Source organism: Amblyraja radiata, chromosome 9 (assembly GCF_010909765.2).
Source record: "Amblyraja radiata isolate CabotCenter1 chromosome 9, sAmbRad1.1.pri, whole genome shotgun sequence".
NCBI lineage: Eukaryota > Metazoa > Chordata > Chondrichthyes > Rajiformes > Rajidae > Amblyraja > Amblyraja radiata.
Window position 1 is genome coordinate 60,659,882 of NC_045964.1, and position 19,811 is coordinate 60,679,692.

The window sequence follows — 19,811 nt, forward strand, 5'->3', positions numbered from 1 at the left end:
CTCCCATTCCGAATCCAACCTTTCTGTCCTGGGCCTCCTCCATGGCCAGAGTGAGGACCACCGTAAATTGGAGGAGCAGCACCTCATATTTCGCTTGGGCAGTTTGCACCCCAGCGGTATGAACATTGACTTCTCCAATTTCAGGTAGTCCCTGTTTTCTCCTCCCCTTCCCAGCTCTCCCTCAGCCCACTGGCTCCTCCTCTTCCTTTCTTGCAGATCAGGGTAAATGTTGCTATGTTTGCTTCCTTGAGAAGCCCTGTTTGGATACAATGTATTTGCTGCTGTATTATTGGATTAGGGAAATGTCTGTCTTGTATGGGGTTAATCAATATCTGTAATTGGATTATTAAGAGACCACCCCTATGTGGTTCGGCCCCTCGAGGTCCCGGGACCTATAAAAGTCCGCTGCCACGAGGTCTCACGTCGATCTTCTGGGAGATCACTTGGGACTGTATGACCTTCTGGAGTATCTCTGTTTGAGCGAGGCCTAGAGAGCTTGCACAGGCATATACGAGGATCGAACCTGCGGTGATTAGGTACAGTGGTGGGAACTGTAATTGCGTTTTGTTAAAATAAAGTTTAGTTGATCAAGTGCTTGATTCAGTGGTTTTTGACTGAAACTAGACTGGGGGGAAGCTTAGAACGAGCAATTTACATGCGCACTCGGTGGGCCGAATGGCCTGTTTCCATGCTGTATCTCTAAACTAATCAATTCAGAGTTAATCTTGAGAGAACCACAGGTGCAGAGTGTGCGTGCTTCAGTGTTTTTCACCTAGAGGTGTAATTGTCTTTTAATTAATGACCGACTCCTGTTTCATTATTCCTATTACTCAACATCTTTGAATCTTTGAGTATTCAATGTCAACCTTTGAGGAAACATGTCCTGGTGAGGGGTAATATGTACTCCATTAATTTGTCAAATAATGCCAGCTGCCTGCCAGCATTAAGATCAGACTCATGTGTGGTGGCAGAAGGCTAATCAGTAGGTGAGCAATGAGATCTCGCGGGTAATTCAATGTTTGTTTCCTCCCAGTCTAACTCAAGAAAGTAATGAAATGAACCAGTGCCGTTGAAGCTGCTGAATCCACAGTCGCCAGCAAGAGATTGCCAAATCTTCCATAATATCCAAGGATAAGTTTAATAGACAATAGACCAGTGGTTCTTAACCTGGGGGTCGTGACTGCCCTATGGGGGTCGTTTGGGTCTTTGCCGGGGGTCATGAATGGGATACAAATAACATATCAATTTGTTGAGCCCATGTTTAGGAACCTAACAAAGGTACATACCACATACAGTATTTTGTTCATGTGTGTGCGTACTGGTGCCAAAAAGGTTCAGAACCACTGCAATAGACAATAGGTGCAGGAGTAGGCCATTCGGCCCTTCGAGCCAGCACCGCCATCCATTGCGATCATGGCTGATCATCCCTAATCAGTACCCCGTTCCTGCCTTCGCCCCGTATCCCTTGACTCCGCTATCTTTAAGAACGCTATCTAACTCTCTTTAAAGCATCCAGAAAATCGGCCTCCTGAGGCAGAGAATTCCACAGATTCACAACTCTCTGTGAGAACGTAGGTTTAAACTCTAAACATAGGCTTAAGGTGAAGGGCATTGGTTTAAGGTGAAGGGGAAATAGATTTAATAGGAATCTGAGGGGTAACCTTTTTCACACAAAGGGTGGTGGGTGTACGGAACGAGCTGCTGGAGGAGGTCGTTGAGGCCGGGACTATCCCAACGTTTAAGAAACAGATAGGACAGGTTTGGAGGATATGGGCCAAACGCAGGCAGGTGGGACTAGTGTAGCTGGGACATTGTTGGCCGATGTGGGCAAGTTGGGCTGAAGGGCCTGTTTCCACTCTCTATGACTATGATTAAGGTCCTCCATTAATGTATTACTTTTACCACATGCTTCTTTTAATACCTCAATTAACTTTCAGTTCTATTTTACTGCTATCATTAAGGGGGATATAAACCATATTTTATTCCTCATTATCCTCAACCTTATCAATCACATCTCTATTTCCCTGCCCAATTTTTAGTCGCAGCAATCTCACCTCCTGATCTATTTTTGACATCTCTTTTTCATCTTGCTTGTTTGTCCTTTCGAAAAAATTAAAGATCCTGGAATCTTTAATTCCCAATTGCGAAGGGGCAAAGTCATTATGCAAATGTTCCTTTCACATAACTGTTAAATCAAACTCACTTGTCTCTATTGGTACAATTAGTGTTTTGTGTCATGTTAACGATGCCTCATGCATTCAGATACAATACCTTTAATTTTAGCTTTTCACTGCATCTTAATGATGCACTTTTAATGTTAAACACATGGCCTAGAGTTAATGTACTCCCCAGCTAGTTCAATGGTTCATTCAATGCCCTACAGATGAACTATTTCACTAATAGTGGGTGTATGTATCACTAGGTGCATGGAACAAGCTGCCAGAGGAGGTAGTTGAGGCTGGGACTATCCCAACGTTTAAGAAACAGTTAGACAGGTACACGGACAGGACAGGTTTGGAGGGATATGGACCAAACGCAGGCAGGTGGGACTAGTGGAGCTGACCCATGTTGACCAGTGTGGGCAAGTTGGGCCGAAGGTCCTGTTTCCACAATGTATCATTCTATGACTCTAATCTGCCATTCTCACCCATCTGTGTTGCCCTTAGACTCACCCTCGGTGGCCAACTCATGAATGTCTTCTGAAAGCCGAACATATCTGAGGACAATGCCTTGGGCCCCATATCTGAGGAAGGATGTGCTGGCGTTCCGAGGAGTCCAGAGGAGGTTAATAAGAATGATCCCAGGAATGAGTGGGTTAACATATGATGAGCGTTTGACGGCACTGGGCCTGCACTCACTCGAGTTTAGAAGGATGAGGGGTACATCATTGAAAAATGCCAAATAGTGAAAGGCCTGGATAGAGTGGATGTGGAGAGGATGTTTCCACTATTGTGAGAGTCCAGGACTAGAGGTCATAGCCTCAGAATTAAAGGATGTTCTTTTAGGAAGATGAGGAGACATTTCTTTCGTCAGAGGGTGGTGAATTCTTTGCCACAGAAGGCTGTGGAGGCCAGGTCAATGGATGTTTTTAAGACAGAGATGGATAGATTCTTGATTAGTATGGGTGTCAGGGGTTATGGGGAGAAGGCAGGAAAATGAGGTTGGGAGGGAGAGAGAGATCAGCCATGATTGAATGGCATAGACTTGATGGGCTGAATGGCCTAATTATGCTCCTATCACCTATGGCCTTATAACCTTATGAGCGAGCATTAACATTGGAGAAAGCACCTGTAAAACACTTAATAGAAACAAGGAACTGCAGATGCTGGTTTACAAAAAAACAGTGCTCGATCAATTCAGCGGGTCGGGCAGCATCTCTGGAGGACGTTGCTAGTTGACTTTTTGGGTCAGGACTCTTCCTCAGACTGATTTGGGGTGGGATAGGGGGAGGGGAAGCTGGAAGAGAGGAGGGGGCAGGACAAAGCCTCGCTGGTGATGGATGGATACAGGTGAGGTTGGTTTTGGCTGGACCAAAGACCAAGGATGAAAAGTCAAAAGGTGTGGGATAAGGACTGCAGGGATGAGGCATGCTTAGTTTCAGAGGTTATGGGGAGAAGGCAGGAGAATGGCATTAGGAGGGAGAGTTAGATCAGCCATGATTGTATGGCGGAGTAGACTTGATGGGCCGAATGGCCTAATTCTGCGCCTATCACTTATGACCTTAATGGGCCTGTCCCACTTAGGCGATTTTTCAGGCGCCCGCCGGCTTCCTTCACCAGCCCGTTATGTAGGCGGGGGACAGGGCAAGTGGGGGGAGCGCTGTCTGAGTGAAATTCACACGGTGCAAAGCCAAGGTGATACAGACACACACCGCGACGAACAGGAAGGTTGGCGCGGTAATTAAGACGATGAAAGCACAGTGTACGGGAAGGGTCACTTAAGTCCTTTAAAAGATGGGGGGGGAGAGGGGGGAAAAGGAGTGGAGACAACTTTTAAGAAGCCAGAGATACACAGCTGTGAAGCTCGGCGGACATTAACATTACTGATTTTAGAACGGAGACGAGGAAACACTTTTTTTAGAACGGAGACGAGGAAACACTTTTTCTCACAGAGAGTGGTGAGTCTGTGGAATTCTCTGCCTCAGAGGGCGGTGGAGGCAGGTTCTCTGGATGCTTTCAAGAGGGAGCTAGATATTGCTTCTCTTGTCTAGTGTCTATTGTTTACGGTTTTTTCCCCAATGAGCCAATGAAATTCACCAGTCAGCACCGGCTACAACCTACGAGAACATTCCTGTCAACCCACTAGGACCTCCTGGCGACCCACCTACGGCACGAGAATTCTCGCTACTCTCCATGGCGGCTTCATTCTGGTCGCCGCTAATTTTTCCACGTTGTAAAATTCACGGCGACCATAATGAGGCCGCGACTAGTTCACAGAATGCGGGAACTCCTCACGACCTTGAAGGCGACTCCCCGGCAACCACCCGCGAACATGTGGCGACCGCATAGTCTCCTGAAAAGTCGCCTAAGTGGGACCGGCCCATTAGTGTTTTCCCGCAGAGAGTTTAGGAACCTCTCGATTTATCATCAGTTTCGGGAAATACAGGTTTCAATGATGGAGAATAGAAACAGTCCTTGCAGATCTCTCTGTTGCTCAAAACCCCGACTGAGTTGAAATATTTTACCCTGAGGCAAAGTTAAATATAAAATTGCGCACTCTGATCTTCTCTTGCGAAACATATGCCACAAACTGGACGCTGTCTCGATGCGGTGCCACTGGTGGGTTGAAGGAGACACGGAGAAGTCCCGGATCAGGTGAACCCCTCATGGGTCCCACCCACACTGGAATGCAACGGGTTTAGAAGGACATGGGCTACACGCCGGCAGATGGGACTAGCCTAGCTGGGCATGGATGAGTTGGGCCGAAGGGCCAGTTTCTCTGCTGATCATGAGACATCTCGATCATCAGATCATTGGGTGCGGGTGTCACGGGGTTACGAGGAGAAGGCAGGACAATGGGGTGAGGAGGGGGAGATAGATCAGCCATTGATTGAATGGCAGAGTAGACTTGATGGGCCGAATGGCCTAATTCTTCTCCTATTCCTTATGACCTTAGATTGGACAAGGGCATCTTACATTAGGGGAAGAAAAACTGCAATGTTAGACTGAACTGAACTGAACTGAACTCTGCCATTGGTAGAAATGAAGAATTATGCTCTGACCCAGTGCCAGGTTTCCTCTTGAGTGGACACTCAAAGTTAAAGAAGAATATTTTAACTAAGGTTTTAAACCATCTTATAGATTCATCTGAACATTTTCTTTTTAAAGTTACTTAAATACTGAATGAATCTGTGTCCATCTGACAATTTATGCTTGTGAGGAAGGTAGACGTAGAGCGATACAGTGTGGAAACAGTCCCTTCAGCCCACCTTGCCCAACATGCCCCTTCTACACCAGTCCCACCTGCCTGCCTTTGGCCCAGATCCCTCTAAACCTGTTCTATTCGTGTTCCTGTCCAATTGCTTCTTAAACGTTGCAATAGTAGCTGGCTTAACCACCTACTCCGTCCGGTAGCTTGTTCCAAACACCCACCACCATTTCAGAAGGTCATAAGGGGTTGGACAGGCGAGATGCAGGAAGATTATTCCCGATGTTGGGGAAGTCCAGAACTAGGCGTCACAGTTTAAGGATAAGAGGGAAGTCTTTTAGGACCGAGATGAGAAAATCATTTTTCACACAGAGAGTGGTGAATTTGTGGAATTCTCTGCCACACAAGGTAGTTGAGGCCAGTTCATTGGCTATATTTAAGAGGGAATTAGATGTGGCCCTTGTGGCTAAAGGGATCAGGGGGTATGGAGAGAAGATGGGATACTGAGTTGGATGATCAGCCATGATCATATCGAATCGCGGTGCAGGCTCGAAGGGCCGAATGGCCTACTCCTGCACCTATTTTCTATGTTTCTATAAGGTCATAAGTGATTAGGAGCAGAATTAGGCCGTTCGGCCCATCAAGACTGCTCCACCATTCAATCGTGGCTGATCTATCCCTCCCTCCTAACCACATTCTCCTGCCTGCACTCCATAACCCCTGACACCCGTAATAATCAAGAATTGACTTGGCCTCCACAGCCTTCTGTGGCAAAGAATTCCACAGATTCACCACCTTCTGACTGAAGATATTCCTCCACATCTACTTCCTAAAGGAATGTCCATTAATTCTGAGTCTATGACCTCTAGGCTTTGCCACTATAGACAATAGGTGCAGGAGTAGGCCATTCGGCCCTTCGAGTCAGCACCACCATTCAATGTGATCATGGCTTCCAGTAGTTGAAGCATCCTCTCCACATCCATTCTATCCAAGCCTTTCAGTATTCGGTACATTTCAATGAAGTCCCCCCTCATTCATCTAAATTCTAGTGTTGTCCAACCCTCATCATTTGTTAACCCACTAATTCCTGGGATCATTCTTCAAAACTCCTCTGGGCCCTCTCCAGAGCACGGCACATCCTTCCTCAGATATGGTGCCCAAAATTGCTCGCAATACTCCAAATGTGGCCTGACCAGCGCCTTATAGATCTTCAGCGTTGCATCCTGGTTTTTGTATTCTCGCCCTCTTGAAATAAATGCTAGCATTGCGTTTGCCTTCTTCACTACCGATTCGACTTGCAGATTAACTTCTTGGGAATCATGCAACAGCACTCCCAACTCCCTTGCACCTCCAATTTCTGGATTCTCTCTCCATTTAGAAAATAGTCTCTGCCTTTATTCCTACTAGCAAAATGCACGACTGTGTTTATCACTTTGCCACACTTTTTTTCCATCTGCCACTTCTCTGCCCACTCTCCCAACCTGGCCAGTCCTTCTGCAGAGCCCCTGCTTTCTCTACACCACCTGCCCTTCCCATCTAATTTTGTATCATCCGCAAATGTAGCCACTAAGTCTTCAATCCCCTCATCCAAATCAGTAATATTGGTCTTAAAAAGTTACCCCTTAGGTTAATAATAATAATAATATAATACTAATATAATAATAATAACAATAATAATAATAATAATATAATACTACTACTAATATAATACCTTGGAGTGCACCTTGATAACAAACTGGACTGGTCTGTCAACTCTGACTCCCTCTACAAAAAAGGCCAGAGCAGACTCTTTTTCCTCAGAAGGCTCAAATCCTTCAATGTGTGTAATGAAATGCTGCACATGTTTTACAACACAGTGGTTGCAAGTATTTTCTACGCTGTTGTCTGCTGGGGCAACAGCATTAGTGCAAAAAACAACAAGAAGCTGGTCAAACTGGTTAAACGAGCTAGCTCAGTGCTGGAGGGGAGAGTAGACTCTGGGATGGATGTGCTTGAGAGGCGTATGAGGCACAAGGTGCAGGTCATCCTGAAAAACCCCGGGCATCCGCTCCATTTAATTCTGGAGAATCAAAAGAGCACTCGGAACAACAACCGGCTCCTCTCCCTGCCCTGTAGAACGGAGCGGTTCAGGAGATCCTTCACCCCTGCAGCCATTAGATTTTATAATTCGGACCGCTAGGCTGTAGGGGGATGCATTTTGCAATTTTTAATTTTTAATTGTTAATTATTGGTCTTTTTAAGTATTTATTGCTCTCAGGTAGTGTCCACATTGTATTCTATGTATTTTCTGTCTGCGTTCGTTTTGAATCTGTGGGTTTGTTGGTTGGGGGCTTCTGGACATCTGAATTTCCCTGAGGGGATCAATAAAGTATTATTATTATTATTATTATTATTAATAATAATAATATAATAATACTAATATAATGATAATAATATAATAAGAATAATAAAATAATAACAATATTATTAATAATAATACTAATAATAATTATATAATAATAATAATGTGATAAGAATAATAAAACAAGAATACAATAATAATAATAAAAATAATAATACACTTTATCGTCATTGCTAATACATACAGCAACATTTCAGGCGCACTGCCCGAGCAGAGCTCCAACCTATCAGATAATAATGAATAACAAATACTGCGTATCAGATAATAACAAAAACAGCAAGAAAACGTCGTCAAGTCATAACGCACAATATATTCAAACTTCTGCACCAGGCAGGGCTACCCATCCTCTTCCCGCCAACACCACCCTCACCTTAAAGCTATGTCCTCCGGTTCTTGATTCCCCTACTCTGGGCGAGAGATTCTGTATGTTTACCCAATCTATTCCTCTCATTATTTTGTACACCTCTGTAAGATCACCCCTCATCCTCCTGCGCCCCAAGGAATAGAGTCCCAGCCTGTTCCACCTCTCCCTATAGCTCACACCCTTGAGTCCCAGCAACATCCTCGTAATCATAACCTTCTTATGGCTCTTGCACAACACAAAATAAGTTTGCTCATCCCTCACCATCCCGCCCTCTGGTCATCCACTTCACCCCGTCCTCCTTCCTAACCATTAATCCACTTATCACCTTCAGCCGTGGTTGCGAACTCCACAACATGGAGAGTTAGGGGCGGCACGTTGGCACAGCGGTCGATTTGCTGCCTTACAGCAGCGGAGACCCGGGTTCAATCCTGACGCCGCAAGAAATGCAACACCTGTCCCTTCACCTCCCCCCTCGACTCCATTCAAGGTCCCAAGCAGTCGTTCCAGGTGCGACAAAGGTTCACCTGTATCTCCTCCAACCTCATCTACTGCATCCGCTGCTCTAGATGTCAGCTGATTTACATCGGCGAGACCAAGCGTAGGTTGGGCGATCGTTTCGCCGAACACCTCCGCTCAGTCCGCAATAACCTACCTGACCTCCCGGTGGCTCAGCACTTCAACTCCCCCTCCCATTCCCAATCCGACCTCTCTGTCCTGGGTCTCCTCCATTGCCAGAGTGAGCAACAGCGGAAATTGGAGGAACAGCACCTCATATTCCGTCTGGGGTCCTTGCGTCCTTATGGCATTAACATTGAATTCTCCCAATTTGGCTAGCCCGTGCTGTCTCCTCCCCTTCCTCAACCCTCTAGCTGTCTCCTCCCATCCGCCCGCCCTCGGGCTCCTCCTCCTCCTCCCCTTTTTCCTTCTTTCTTTCCCCACCCCCCATCAGTCTGAAGAAGGGTTTCGGCCCGAAACGTCGCCTATTTCCTTCGCTCCATAGATGCTGCTGCACCCGCTGAGTTTCCCCAGCAATTTTGTGTACCTTCAATCCTGACTACGGTTGCTGTGTGTACGGAGTTTGTACGTTCCCCCTGTGACCTGCGTGTGTTTTCTCCAGGAAGTCTGCTTTCCTCCCACACTCCAAAGACGTACGGGTTTGTAGAATGATTGGCTTGGATAAAATGTAAATTGTCCCTCGTGTGTGTAGGATAGCGCTAGCGTGCGGGGATCGCTGGCCAGCGCGGACTCGGTGGGTCGAATGGCCTGTTTCTGCACTTTGTCTCTAAACTAAACTAAAAATAAACTAGACTAAACATCTCTCCTCCACCCGACTCATCTGGAAGACAACTTCTCCTCACCTGAATCAGGCTATCACTGGGCAGTTCATTCCCCAGCGCTTTTCCTCGCCGCTCTCCATCAGTTAACTCCACCCCCCGCCCCCACCCCCTCATCACATAATCAGACTGGAGAAGGCTCCCGATCTGAAACATTTCCCTCCACAGATGCTGCCTGATTTCCTGAGTTCCTCCAGGGTTCCTGCACGGTGGCGCCGCAGTAAAGTTGCTGCTTCACAGCACCAGAGACCCGGGTTCAATCCTGACTACGGGCGCTGTCTGTACGGAGTTTGTACGTTCTCCCCGTGACCTGCGTGGGTTTTCTCCGGGATCACACCCACACACACGCACACTCATTCACTCACACACGCCCACACACACACACTCACTCACACATATGCACATACATCCACACCGACGCTCACACATCCACACCCGCACGCACACACACATCCACACGCACACTCACACTCACACACACTCACACACACACACACACACTCACTCACATGTATATCATGTAACCTGCTGCCTCTACCACCAGGCACATTTACACACACACTCACACACACACACTCACATACACACACACTCGTATATACCACACACACACACACACCTACTGCCCACACACACTCACGCTCAGTCACAATCTCATACATGCACCGACACAAACACAGACTCACTCTCACACACTCAGTGACATGCATATAAGACACAAATACACACTCAGGCTGGTAGAGCTGCTGCCTTACAGCACCAGAGACCCGGGTTCGATCCTGCTACGGGTGCTGTCTGTACGGAGTTTGTACGTTCTTCCCGTGACCCGCGTTGGTTTTCTCGGGATCTCCAGTTTCCTCCCACACTCCAAAGACATGCAGAATTGCAGGCTGATTGGCTTGTTATGATTGCAAATTGTCCCTGTGTGTCATAAGGACCTGCAGATGCTGGTTTAATCCGAAGATAGACACAAAGAGCTGGAGTAACTCAGCGGGTCAGGCAGCATCTCTGGAGAAGGAATAGGTGACGTTTCTGGTTAAAACAGGACTCACCTATTCCTTCTCTCCAGAGATGCTGTCTGACCCGCTGAGTTTTGCTTTCTCCAAGTGCTCCAGTTTCCTCCCACACTCCAAAGACATACGGGTTTGCAGGTTAAATTGACTTGGTATAAATGTAAATTGTCCCTAGTGCGTGTAGGATAGTGTTAGTGTGCGGGGATCACTGGTCGGCGCGGTCTCGGTGGGCCGAAGGGCCTGTTTCCGCTCTCTATCTCTAAAACTAAAACTAAAACACTAAATCCCACTATCTACAATCGCTTGTGCCTCCAAAGGCTTTAGCTCAATGCGATAGCATTTCAGATATTGCAATTATAGAGTGATCCAGCACCAAAGGAGACTGCCAAGCTAATAGTGTTAGCATTGGCTCTTTGAAAGACCAATACAATTAGACTGATTTAAATGCAGTTCAATTCTTCCTAAAGCTAGTTGTCGAATGTAAGACACACAAGAAGCCACTTAGTCCACCAAGGCTGTGTCAGCTTTTTGTAAGAGGCATCAAATAGTTTCATTTACCAGCAAATATCTTCCCCTTTTCTTTCATCCTTGAAAATTACTATTGAATTTGCTTCTAATAACCTTCTAGTCAATATACTCCAGATAATGATATCTTACTTTCATATCTTCCTCAGTTATTTAGCCTTTTTTTTGGGGGTTGGCAAAACTCTATTTGACATCCCTTTTATTCTTAAAGTCACTAAGAATTCACTGGGGATCATGACAGAAGCCTCCTCGTGGCGATCCCTGGAAGCGACGACACGATGCGCTCTGTGACGCGTCGGGCGACGATTCTGTCAACATGTTGGATGGCGACAGAAGCCAACAGCGAGCTACATCGTCTGGACACACGAGCGAACGAACTAAGAATTCACTAATTCACAATCTGATTCATAACGCTGTCAGGGCGACACGGTGGCGCCGCGGTAGAGTTGTGCCTTACAGCGCCAAAGACCCAGGGTTCAATCCCGACTACGGGTGCTGTCTGTACGGAGTTTGTTCCTTCTTCCTGTGACTGCGTGGCTTTTCTCTGGGATCTCCCACATTCCAAAGACGTACAGGTCTGGAGGTTAATTGGCTTCTGTAAATTGTTCCTAGTGTGTAGGATAGGACTAGTGTACGGGCGATCGCTGGTCGCTGCAGACTCAGCGGGCTGAAGGGCCTGTTTCCACACTTTATCTCTAAACTAAAGAAAATTAAAAGCACTTACATGATGCTTTGCATCCATCAACATTTATACTTTTCCCCAGAGGTAATATGTTGCCCAGAGGTATTTTGTTATTTGTTATTTGCACTATATTAGTTATTTAGTGAACTTTTTTTTATTTTTCCCATTATATACAATGTTTATATATTCACATATTCTGTTGTGCTGCAGCAAGTAGGAATTCCATTGTCCCATCTGGGACATAAGACATTAAAATATTCTCTTGACTCTTGACTTGACTGGACTTGAATATCTGAAAACATCTTATACTGGAGTTTATTGTCACTTGTACCGAGGTACAGTGAAGAGCTTTCTTGATGCGCGCAATCCAACCAGCAAAAACACTATGATTATTACAATCGAGCAGTCCAGACTCTACTGATTCAGAATAAAGGGAATCAAGTCCGAATAAAGAAAGTTCGAAGATCTCCAATGAGGTAGATGGGAGGTCAGGTCTGCTGTCTAGTTGGTGATAGGATGGCTCTTGGCTGATAACATAGAAACATAGAAAATAGGTGCAGGAGTAGGCCATTTGGCCCTTCGAGCCAGCACCGCCATTCAATATGATCTTGGCTGATCATCTAGAATCAGTACCCCATTCCTGCTTTCTCCCCATATCCCTTGATTCCTTCAGCCCTATGAGCTATATCCAACTCGCTCTTGAAAACATCCAGTGAATTGACCTCCATTGCCTTCTGTGGCAGAGAATTCCACAGATTCACAACTTACTGGGTGAAAAAGTTTTTCCTCATCTCAGTCCTAAATGGCCAACCCCTTACTCTTAAACTGGACTCCCCCAACATGGGGAACATTTTTCATGCATCTTATCCCTTAAGAATTTTATATATTTCTATAATATAACCACTCATCCATCCAAATTCCAGTGAATACATTTTTTCGCAAGAAAGAAATTGGAAAGCTCTTCAAAAGGGTTTGATAGACAATAGGTGCAGGAGTAGGACTTTTGGCCCTTCGAGCCAGCACCACCATTCAATGTGATCATGGCTGATCGTCCCCAATCAGTACCCCGTTCCTGCCTCCTCCCCATATCCCCTGACTCCGCTATCTTTAAGAGCCCTATCTAGCTCTCTTTTGAAAGTTTCCAGAGAACCGGCCTCCACCCCCCTCTGAGGCAGAGAATTCCGCATCCATGCTTTGGGTCACCTGAAATTTCAAAATATTCGGACTGATTATTTTTTTAGCGCAAGTTTCAATACCACTTGGATTGATTAAGTCACAGATTCATCGGGGTTATCATTCATCTTGCTTTAGAGTAAGCCTCCACCTTAGTTCAAGCAAAAGGTATACCAACTATTTGTAAGAAGGAACTGCAGATGCTGTTTTAAACCGAAGACAGACACAAAAGGCTGGAGTGGGGTAGGCAGCTTCTCTGGAGAGAAGGAATGGGTGACATTTCGGGTCAAGAATGGTCTCGTGCCAAAACACCACCTAATTCCTTTTCTCCAGGGATGCTGCCTGCCCTGCTGAGTTGCTCCAGCATTTTTGTGACCTTTGTGCTCAAGACTTTCACACTTTAAAAAAAGTTAAAGTAAAACCAGATGGAACTTTAACAATGAAGTGATGTCTGCCAGAGAAGGATGGGCTGGAATAGCTTCTGATAAGGCAATGCATATCTTTTCCCTCGGATGCTAAGCTCAATTATTCTCAGCTATCTGCTGCAGCCGGCGTAAAGGGAAAGATATTTTTTGAAGGAAGTATTAATTTAAGGGATTACATTTACCAAGTAAAATCATCATTTACACCTGAACGCTGACACCTCAAACATACTCAAAAATATCTGACATATTTCAGCGTTATGAAGGTGTACACATCCGGGCGGCACGGTGGCGCAGCGGTAGAGTTGCTGCCTTACAGTGCATGCAACGCCGGAGACCCGAGTTCGATCCCGACGACGGGAGCTGTCCGCACGGAGTTTGTACGTTCTCCCCGTGACCTGCGTGGGTTTTCACCGAGACCTTCGGTTTCCTCCCACACTCCAAAGACGTGCAGGTTTGTAGGTTAATTGGCTTGGTAAATGTAAAAATTGTCCCTAGTGTGTGTGTGCGGGGATCGCTGGTCGCTGTGGACTCGGTGGGCCCAAGGGCCTGTTTCCACGCTGTATGTCTAAACTAAACTGAAGTAAACTAATGGGCCTGTCCCACTTACGCGACTTTTTCGTCGACTGCCGGCACCCGTCATAGGTCGTTGCAGGTCGCTGAAACATGTTGAAAATCCAGCGGCGACCAGAACAAGGTACGACTCTTTGGGCGACTACTCACAACCATACAGGCTTCACTCCGCGACATGTCGCCAGAGTGTCGCCTGTTTGGTCGTGAGTCGTCTCCTCGGTCGCCCAAAGAGTCGTAGTGTCTTTCTGGTCGCCGCTAAGTTTTCAACATGTTGAAAATTTTCGGCGACCAGCAACGACCTATGACGGGTGCCGGCAGTCGCCGAAAAAGTTGCGTAAGTGGGACAGGCCCATAAAGATTCTCGATCGGCTATTGTCACATAACTTTTTTGGCCAGAATTTGTATTGGACAAACCATGTTTATAAGTCATAGGACTAGAATTAGGCCATTCGGCCCATCGAGTCTACACCACCATTCAATCATGGCAGATCTATCTATCCCTCTCAACCCCATTCTCCTGCCTTCTCCTCGTAGCCTTTTTAACGCCGCCTGGTTCGGCAACTTGAACGTCAAGGAGCGGAAAAGACGACAAAAGGTTGTGACCACTGCCCAGTCCATCACCGGCTCTGACTTCCCCACCATCGAAAGGATCTATCGCAGTTGCTGCCTCAAAAGGGCAGCCAACATCATCAGAGACCCACACCATCCTGGCCACACACTCATTTCACCACTGCCATCAGGAAGAAGGTGCAGGAGCCTGAGAATTGTAACGTCCAGGTTCAGGAACAGCTACTTCCCCACAGCCATAAGGCTATTAAACGCTGCAACCTCATAAACTATGAACTACAATAAACTATTTTTATTTTTATTATTATTGCACTGTTATTGTTTGGTTTTCTGAGTTTTTGTTATATTATTTATTATTTATTTTTCCACGAGTAGTAGCTCTACTCAATAACCAAAATTCTGTAGCCTCCTTTTGCTCTGGTATTTTACTTAATTAACACGTTTAATCAATAATGTTTTATTATTAATGTCTGCACGGGAGTTTGCACCTTCTTCCTGTGACTGCGTGGGTTAGGAATGTTTTATGTGTCATTCCTAACTGTCACTGCATGTCATGTTGTCACTTGTGGGCAGAGCACCAAGGCAAATTCCTTGTATGTGAACACTTGGCCGATAAACTTATTCATTCATTCATTATGTTTCCATATTCTGTTGTGCTGCAGCAAGTAAGAATTTCATTGTTCTATCTGGGACATATGACAATAAAACACTCTTGACTCTTGACTTATCAAGAACCTGTGCTTCCACTTTCCACACTAAACAATTCATTGCAACTGGTTGTGGACTGGTAATCTTATGTATAACAATTCCAAACTCCACTGCAATAGTTGACACACAGTTCAGTTTAGTTTATTGCCATGTCTACCGAAGTACAGCAAAAAGCTTTTGCTGCATGCTATCCAGTCAGCGGAAAGACAATACATGATTAAGATTCAAGATTCAATGTAATTGTCACGTGTACCAATTAAGGTACAGTGAAATTTGAGTTACCATACAGCCATACTAAGTGAGAAACAGCCACATAAAATAAAATTTAACATAAACATCCACCACAGTGGAATCCACATTCCTCACTGTGATGGAAGGCAATGAAGTTCAGTCACCTTCCTCCTTTGTTCACCCGTGGTCGGGGCCCTTGAACCCTCCGCAGTCGCCGCTGCCGATGGTCCACTGTTCCACCCCTCAGGTCGGGATGATCGAAACTCCGGCGTCGGGACGGATTGGAACACTCCAGTGTAGGAGCTCCCGAGTCGGCTGCTTCTTACCGGAGACCGCGGGCTTCAAAGTGTTAAAGTCCACAGGCCCCGCGGTTGGAGCTCCAAAACTGGCGATTCTCGGCGTAAGATCCCAAATTCTCTACATCGGTGAGACCAAGCGCAGGCTCGGCGATCGCTTTGCCCAACACATCCACTCAGTTTGCATTAACCAACCCGATCTCCAGGTGGCTCACCACTTCAACTCCCCTTCCCATTCCGAATCCAACCTTTCTTTCCTGGGCCTCCCCCATGGCCAGAGTGAGTCCCAATGCAAATTGGAGGAACAGCACCTCATATTTCGCTTGGGCAGTTTACACCCCAGCGGTATGAACATTGACTTCTCCAATTTCAGGTAGTCCTTGCTTTCTCCCTCCTTCCCCTCCCCTTCCCAGCTCTCCCACGGCCCACTGTCTTCCCTCTTGCATTCTTCCCCCCCCGCCGCTAAAGCTCCGGGCCGATCTCCAAAAAAGGCCGCACCACTCCACTTTGTAGGCCGCAAATGGGGGGGGGGGCGGAGATGCGGCACGGAGAAAAATCGCAACTCCGTCGAGGTAAGAGACTGGAAAAAGTTTCCCCTGAACCCTCCCGCAACCCTCACATAAGACATACTAAGAGACATTAAAACTAACATTCAAGACATACTTCATATAATAAAAACAGAGAAGGGACAAGAGGGACTGCAGGCGAGGAGGCCATTAAGGACGGCACCCGGTGGATAATCGAGACATTTACAGCGCATAGATACATGATAAGAGAATAACATTGAGTGCAAGGTAAAGCCAGCAAAGGACAAGTGAATTACATTTTCATCATCAAGGCAATGCAGAACCAGATGTTATGCATTAGTGTGGGAATGACCACAATTCCCCTCACCCACTACAGGAAGGTGGATCAAAACTCGTCTATCAAAGGTCGAAAACTTCTATCCAATCTTCAATGGAAACAACCATCACCAATTCCATGGCCCTTCGATATTCAAAACCCTAAAGGGCCTGTCCCGTTTTTAGGCGACTGCTGGCGACTGTCATGGTCGTAGCAGGTCGCCGAAAAACCGGCGACTGGACCCCCCCTATGACATAGAATTTGAAATAGAATCATTACCTTAACAACAAAAACAAACTGAAGTCAGCACCTGCGACAACCTACATTACATGGTGACACCTACGTCACCTAGTGACAACCTACGTCACCTGGTGACACCTACGTTACCTGGTGACACCACCTACGTCACCTAGTGACAACCTACATTACATGGTGACACCAACGTCACCTACTGACAACCTACATTACATGGTGACACCTACGTCACCTAGTGACAACCTACTTTACCTGGTGACACCTACGTTAACCTGGCGACACCACCTACGTCAGGAGAAGTCAAGCTACGCTCATTGGCGTCAACATTTTCAACGTTGAAAATCCAGCGGTGGCCAAAAAGACGCTACGAATCTTTGGTCGACTGAGGAGACGACTCACGACCATACAGGCGACACCCCGGCAACCGTGTGGCGAAGCCTAGTCGCCTGTAGTCGCCCCAAAAAATTGCCTAACTGGGACAGGTCCTTATAGCACATATCAGCCGAGATTTCCTATCAAAGTACATCTGCAGGAGGCAAGCCGACCAACAAAATGAAAACTCTTCCACTTACCCCGTTCACACGTTCTCCCCCAGAAGCCCATGACTGTGCAGTCGCAGATGAACCTGTTCCAACCTTCTCTGCACACGGCATTGTTCTTGCAGGGATTGCTGTCGCAGTGTTTACTGCTCACTCGTAGACAAGAGGGCTTGACCCCGGCTGCGTTCTGAGCCTCGGCCAACTGCCGGATGTCCTTGCTCCTGCCGTCGATGAACAGGTCCCGGATGCAGCCCACGTAGCCGTAGTTCAGCATGGCCGTCCACAGCTCGGTGGGCAAGATGGACCCCATTCTGTTGTCGGGCAGACCTCCGAGGTACATGTCCCCCTCCAGGTCGAGGATCTCACTGTCCCCGCTGGCCGTGAACGGAGTCCGTCGGCTGTTCACCGATATGGTGCCTGCAAGAGAATATGACACTGTTTGGAAACTTTGGCCCAACCTTTAACAGAGATTCATAGAGTCATGGAGGAAATAGGGGCGGCATGGTGGCGCAGCGGTAGAGTTGCTGCCTTACAGCACTTGCAGCGCCGGTTCGATCCCGACCACGGGTGCTGCCTGTACGGAGTTTGCACGTTCTCCCCGTGACCTGCGTGGGTTTTCACCGAGATCAATCGGTTTCCTCCCACGCTCCAAAGAGGTCCAGGTATGTAGGTTAATTGGCTTGGTGTGTGTGTAAATCGTGAGAGGAATAGATCGGGTAGATGCACAGTCTCTTGCCCAGAGTAAGTGAAAAGTGGTCCAGAGGACATAGGTTTAAGGTGAAGGGGAAAAGATTTAATAGGAATCTGAGGGGTAGATTTTTCACACAGAGGGTGGTGGGTGTATGGAACGAGCTGCCAGAGGAGGTAGTTGACGCTGGGACTATGCCGACTTTTAAGAAACAGTTAGACAGGTACATGGATAGGACAGGTTTGGAGGGATATGGTCCAAACGCGGGCAGATGGGACTAGTGTAGCTGGGACATGTTGGCCAGTGGGGGCAAGTTGGGCCGAAGGGCCTGTTTCCACTCTATATCACTCTGTGACTCCAGGGTCAGTAGAAAGAGAAGGAAGGAATACATATTTACATGGTCACATAGTCTAGACATTTCAAACCACTTCATTGCTAATGAAGTATGTATAATTGAAATACACGTTCTGATGTGTTTGCTGAAGAAACTACCCAAGTAATGTCGATGGATTTTTGAGGAACCATTATATCTATGAATATTAAATGAGTACTATTAAAAGACTGCCATAAAGCATGTGCATTATTCACTCCTAGATTATAGCTGTATCTGTTCCCAGGTCTAAATGGCTGACTCAGCCACTGACACAGAAACCATTCCTACTTCATGTTTATCCCGCAAGCCCAGGATTTAACTCACTGACAGTCTGAAAAGATGCCACTGTTTTATTTAGCACCTTTCATGTTCCTTCCCGGGTCGTCCAAATCACCTTACAGCTGGAGAGGGACTTGGACACAAAATGCCAGAGTAACTCAGCGGGACAGACAGCATCACTGGAGGGAAGGAATGGGTGACGTTTCGGGTCAAGACCATTCTTTAGGCTAATTTAGTTTGCACATGTTAGGGCCTGTCCCACTTTCACGACCTAATTCACGACCTTTTTTACTCGTGGACATTTTTCATCAGGCTAGAAAAACACCCCGACCTACTTGATGCCACGAGTACCTACGACCAGCATCACGACCTCCTACGACCTACCTACGACCTCCTATGACCTCCTACGACCTTGTGACGCCCATGCTGCGAGTATGAGTCAAGGGCAAACTCGGCAGAGGTCGTGAATTAGGTCGTGAAAGTGGGACAGGGGCTTTAGTTTGGTTTGTGTAGGGAGGAACTGCAGATGCTGGCTTAAACTGAAGACAGACACAAATTGCTGGAGTAACTCAGATGGACAGGCAGCACCTCTGGAGAGAAGGAACGGGTGACGTTTCAGGTCGAGACTGTTTGGTTTCGTTTAGTTTAATTTAGTTGAGTTTAATTGAGTTCAGTCTAGTCGAAATGTGCAGGAAGGAACTTGTTTAGATTAGTTTGGCTTGGTTTAGTTTATTGTCACATGCAGACTAGAGTGGGACTGTTTCCAATGAAGTCATGGTTTAGTTTAGTTTAGTTTAGAGATACAGCACGGAAACAGACCCTTCGACCCACCGGGTCCGCGCCGACCAGCGATCCCCTCACACTAACACTACCCTACACATTCTAGGGACAATTCAAAATTTTACCAATTAACCTACGAACCTGGTCGTCTTTGGAGTGTGGGAGGAAAGCGAAAATCTCGGAGGAAAAACCCACGCGGTCACGGGGAGAACGTGCAGACTCCGTACAGTCAGCACCCGTGGTCGGGATCGAACCCGGGTCTCCGGCGCTGTAAGGCAGCAACTCTACCGCTGCGCAACCGTGCCGCACTTGGATGATGGATGGGCTGCCGATGTGGCGGTGGTGGCTTTATGCTGAAGGTCAAACTGCTGGCACGTTGCAGCAGCTGTACGCATCAA

The 19,811-nt window shown here is 46.8% G+C and overlaps 1 protein-coding gene across 19 annotated transcripts in view; it reads right to left on the reverse strand.

Moving 5' to 3' along the window:
• The window catches only part of nrxn3 (neurexin 3), a 1,403,890-nt gene that overhangs the window by 879,341 nt on the left and 504,738 nt on the right, over nt 1-19,811 (reverse strand). For all 19 annotated transcript variants that reach the window (XM_033027583.1, XM_033027578.1, XM_033027577.1 and 16 more), the window contains one exon: nt 17,327-17,710. In XM_033027583.1, the coding sequence (XP_032883474.1) occupies nt 17,327-17,710 (384 nt within the window). The remainder of the gene's footprint in view (nt 1-17,326; nt 17,711-19,811) is intronic.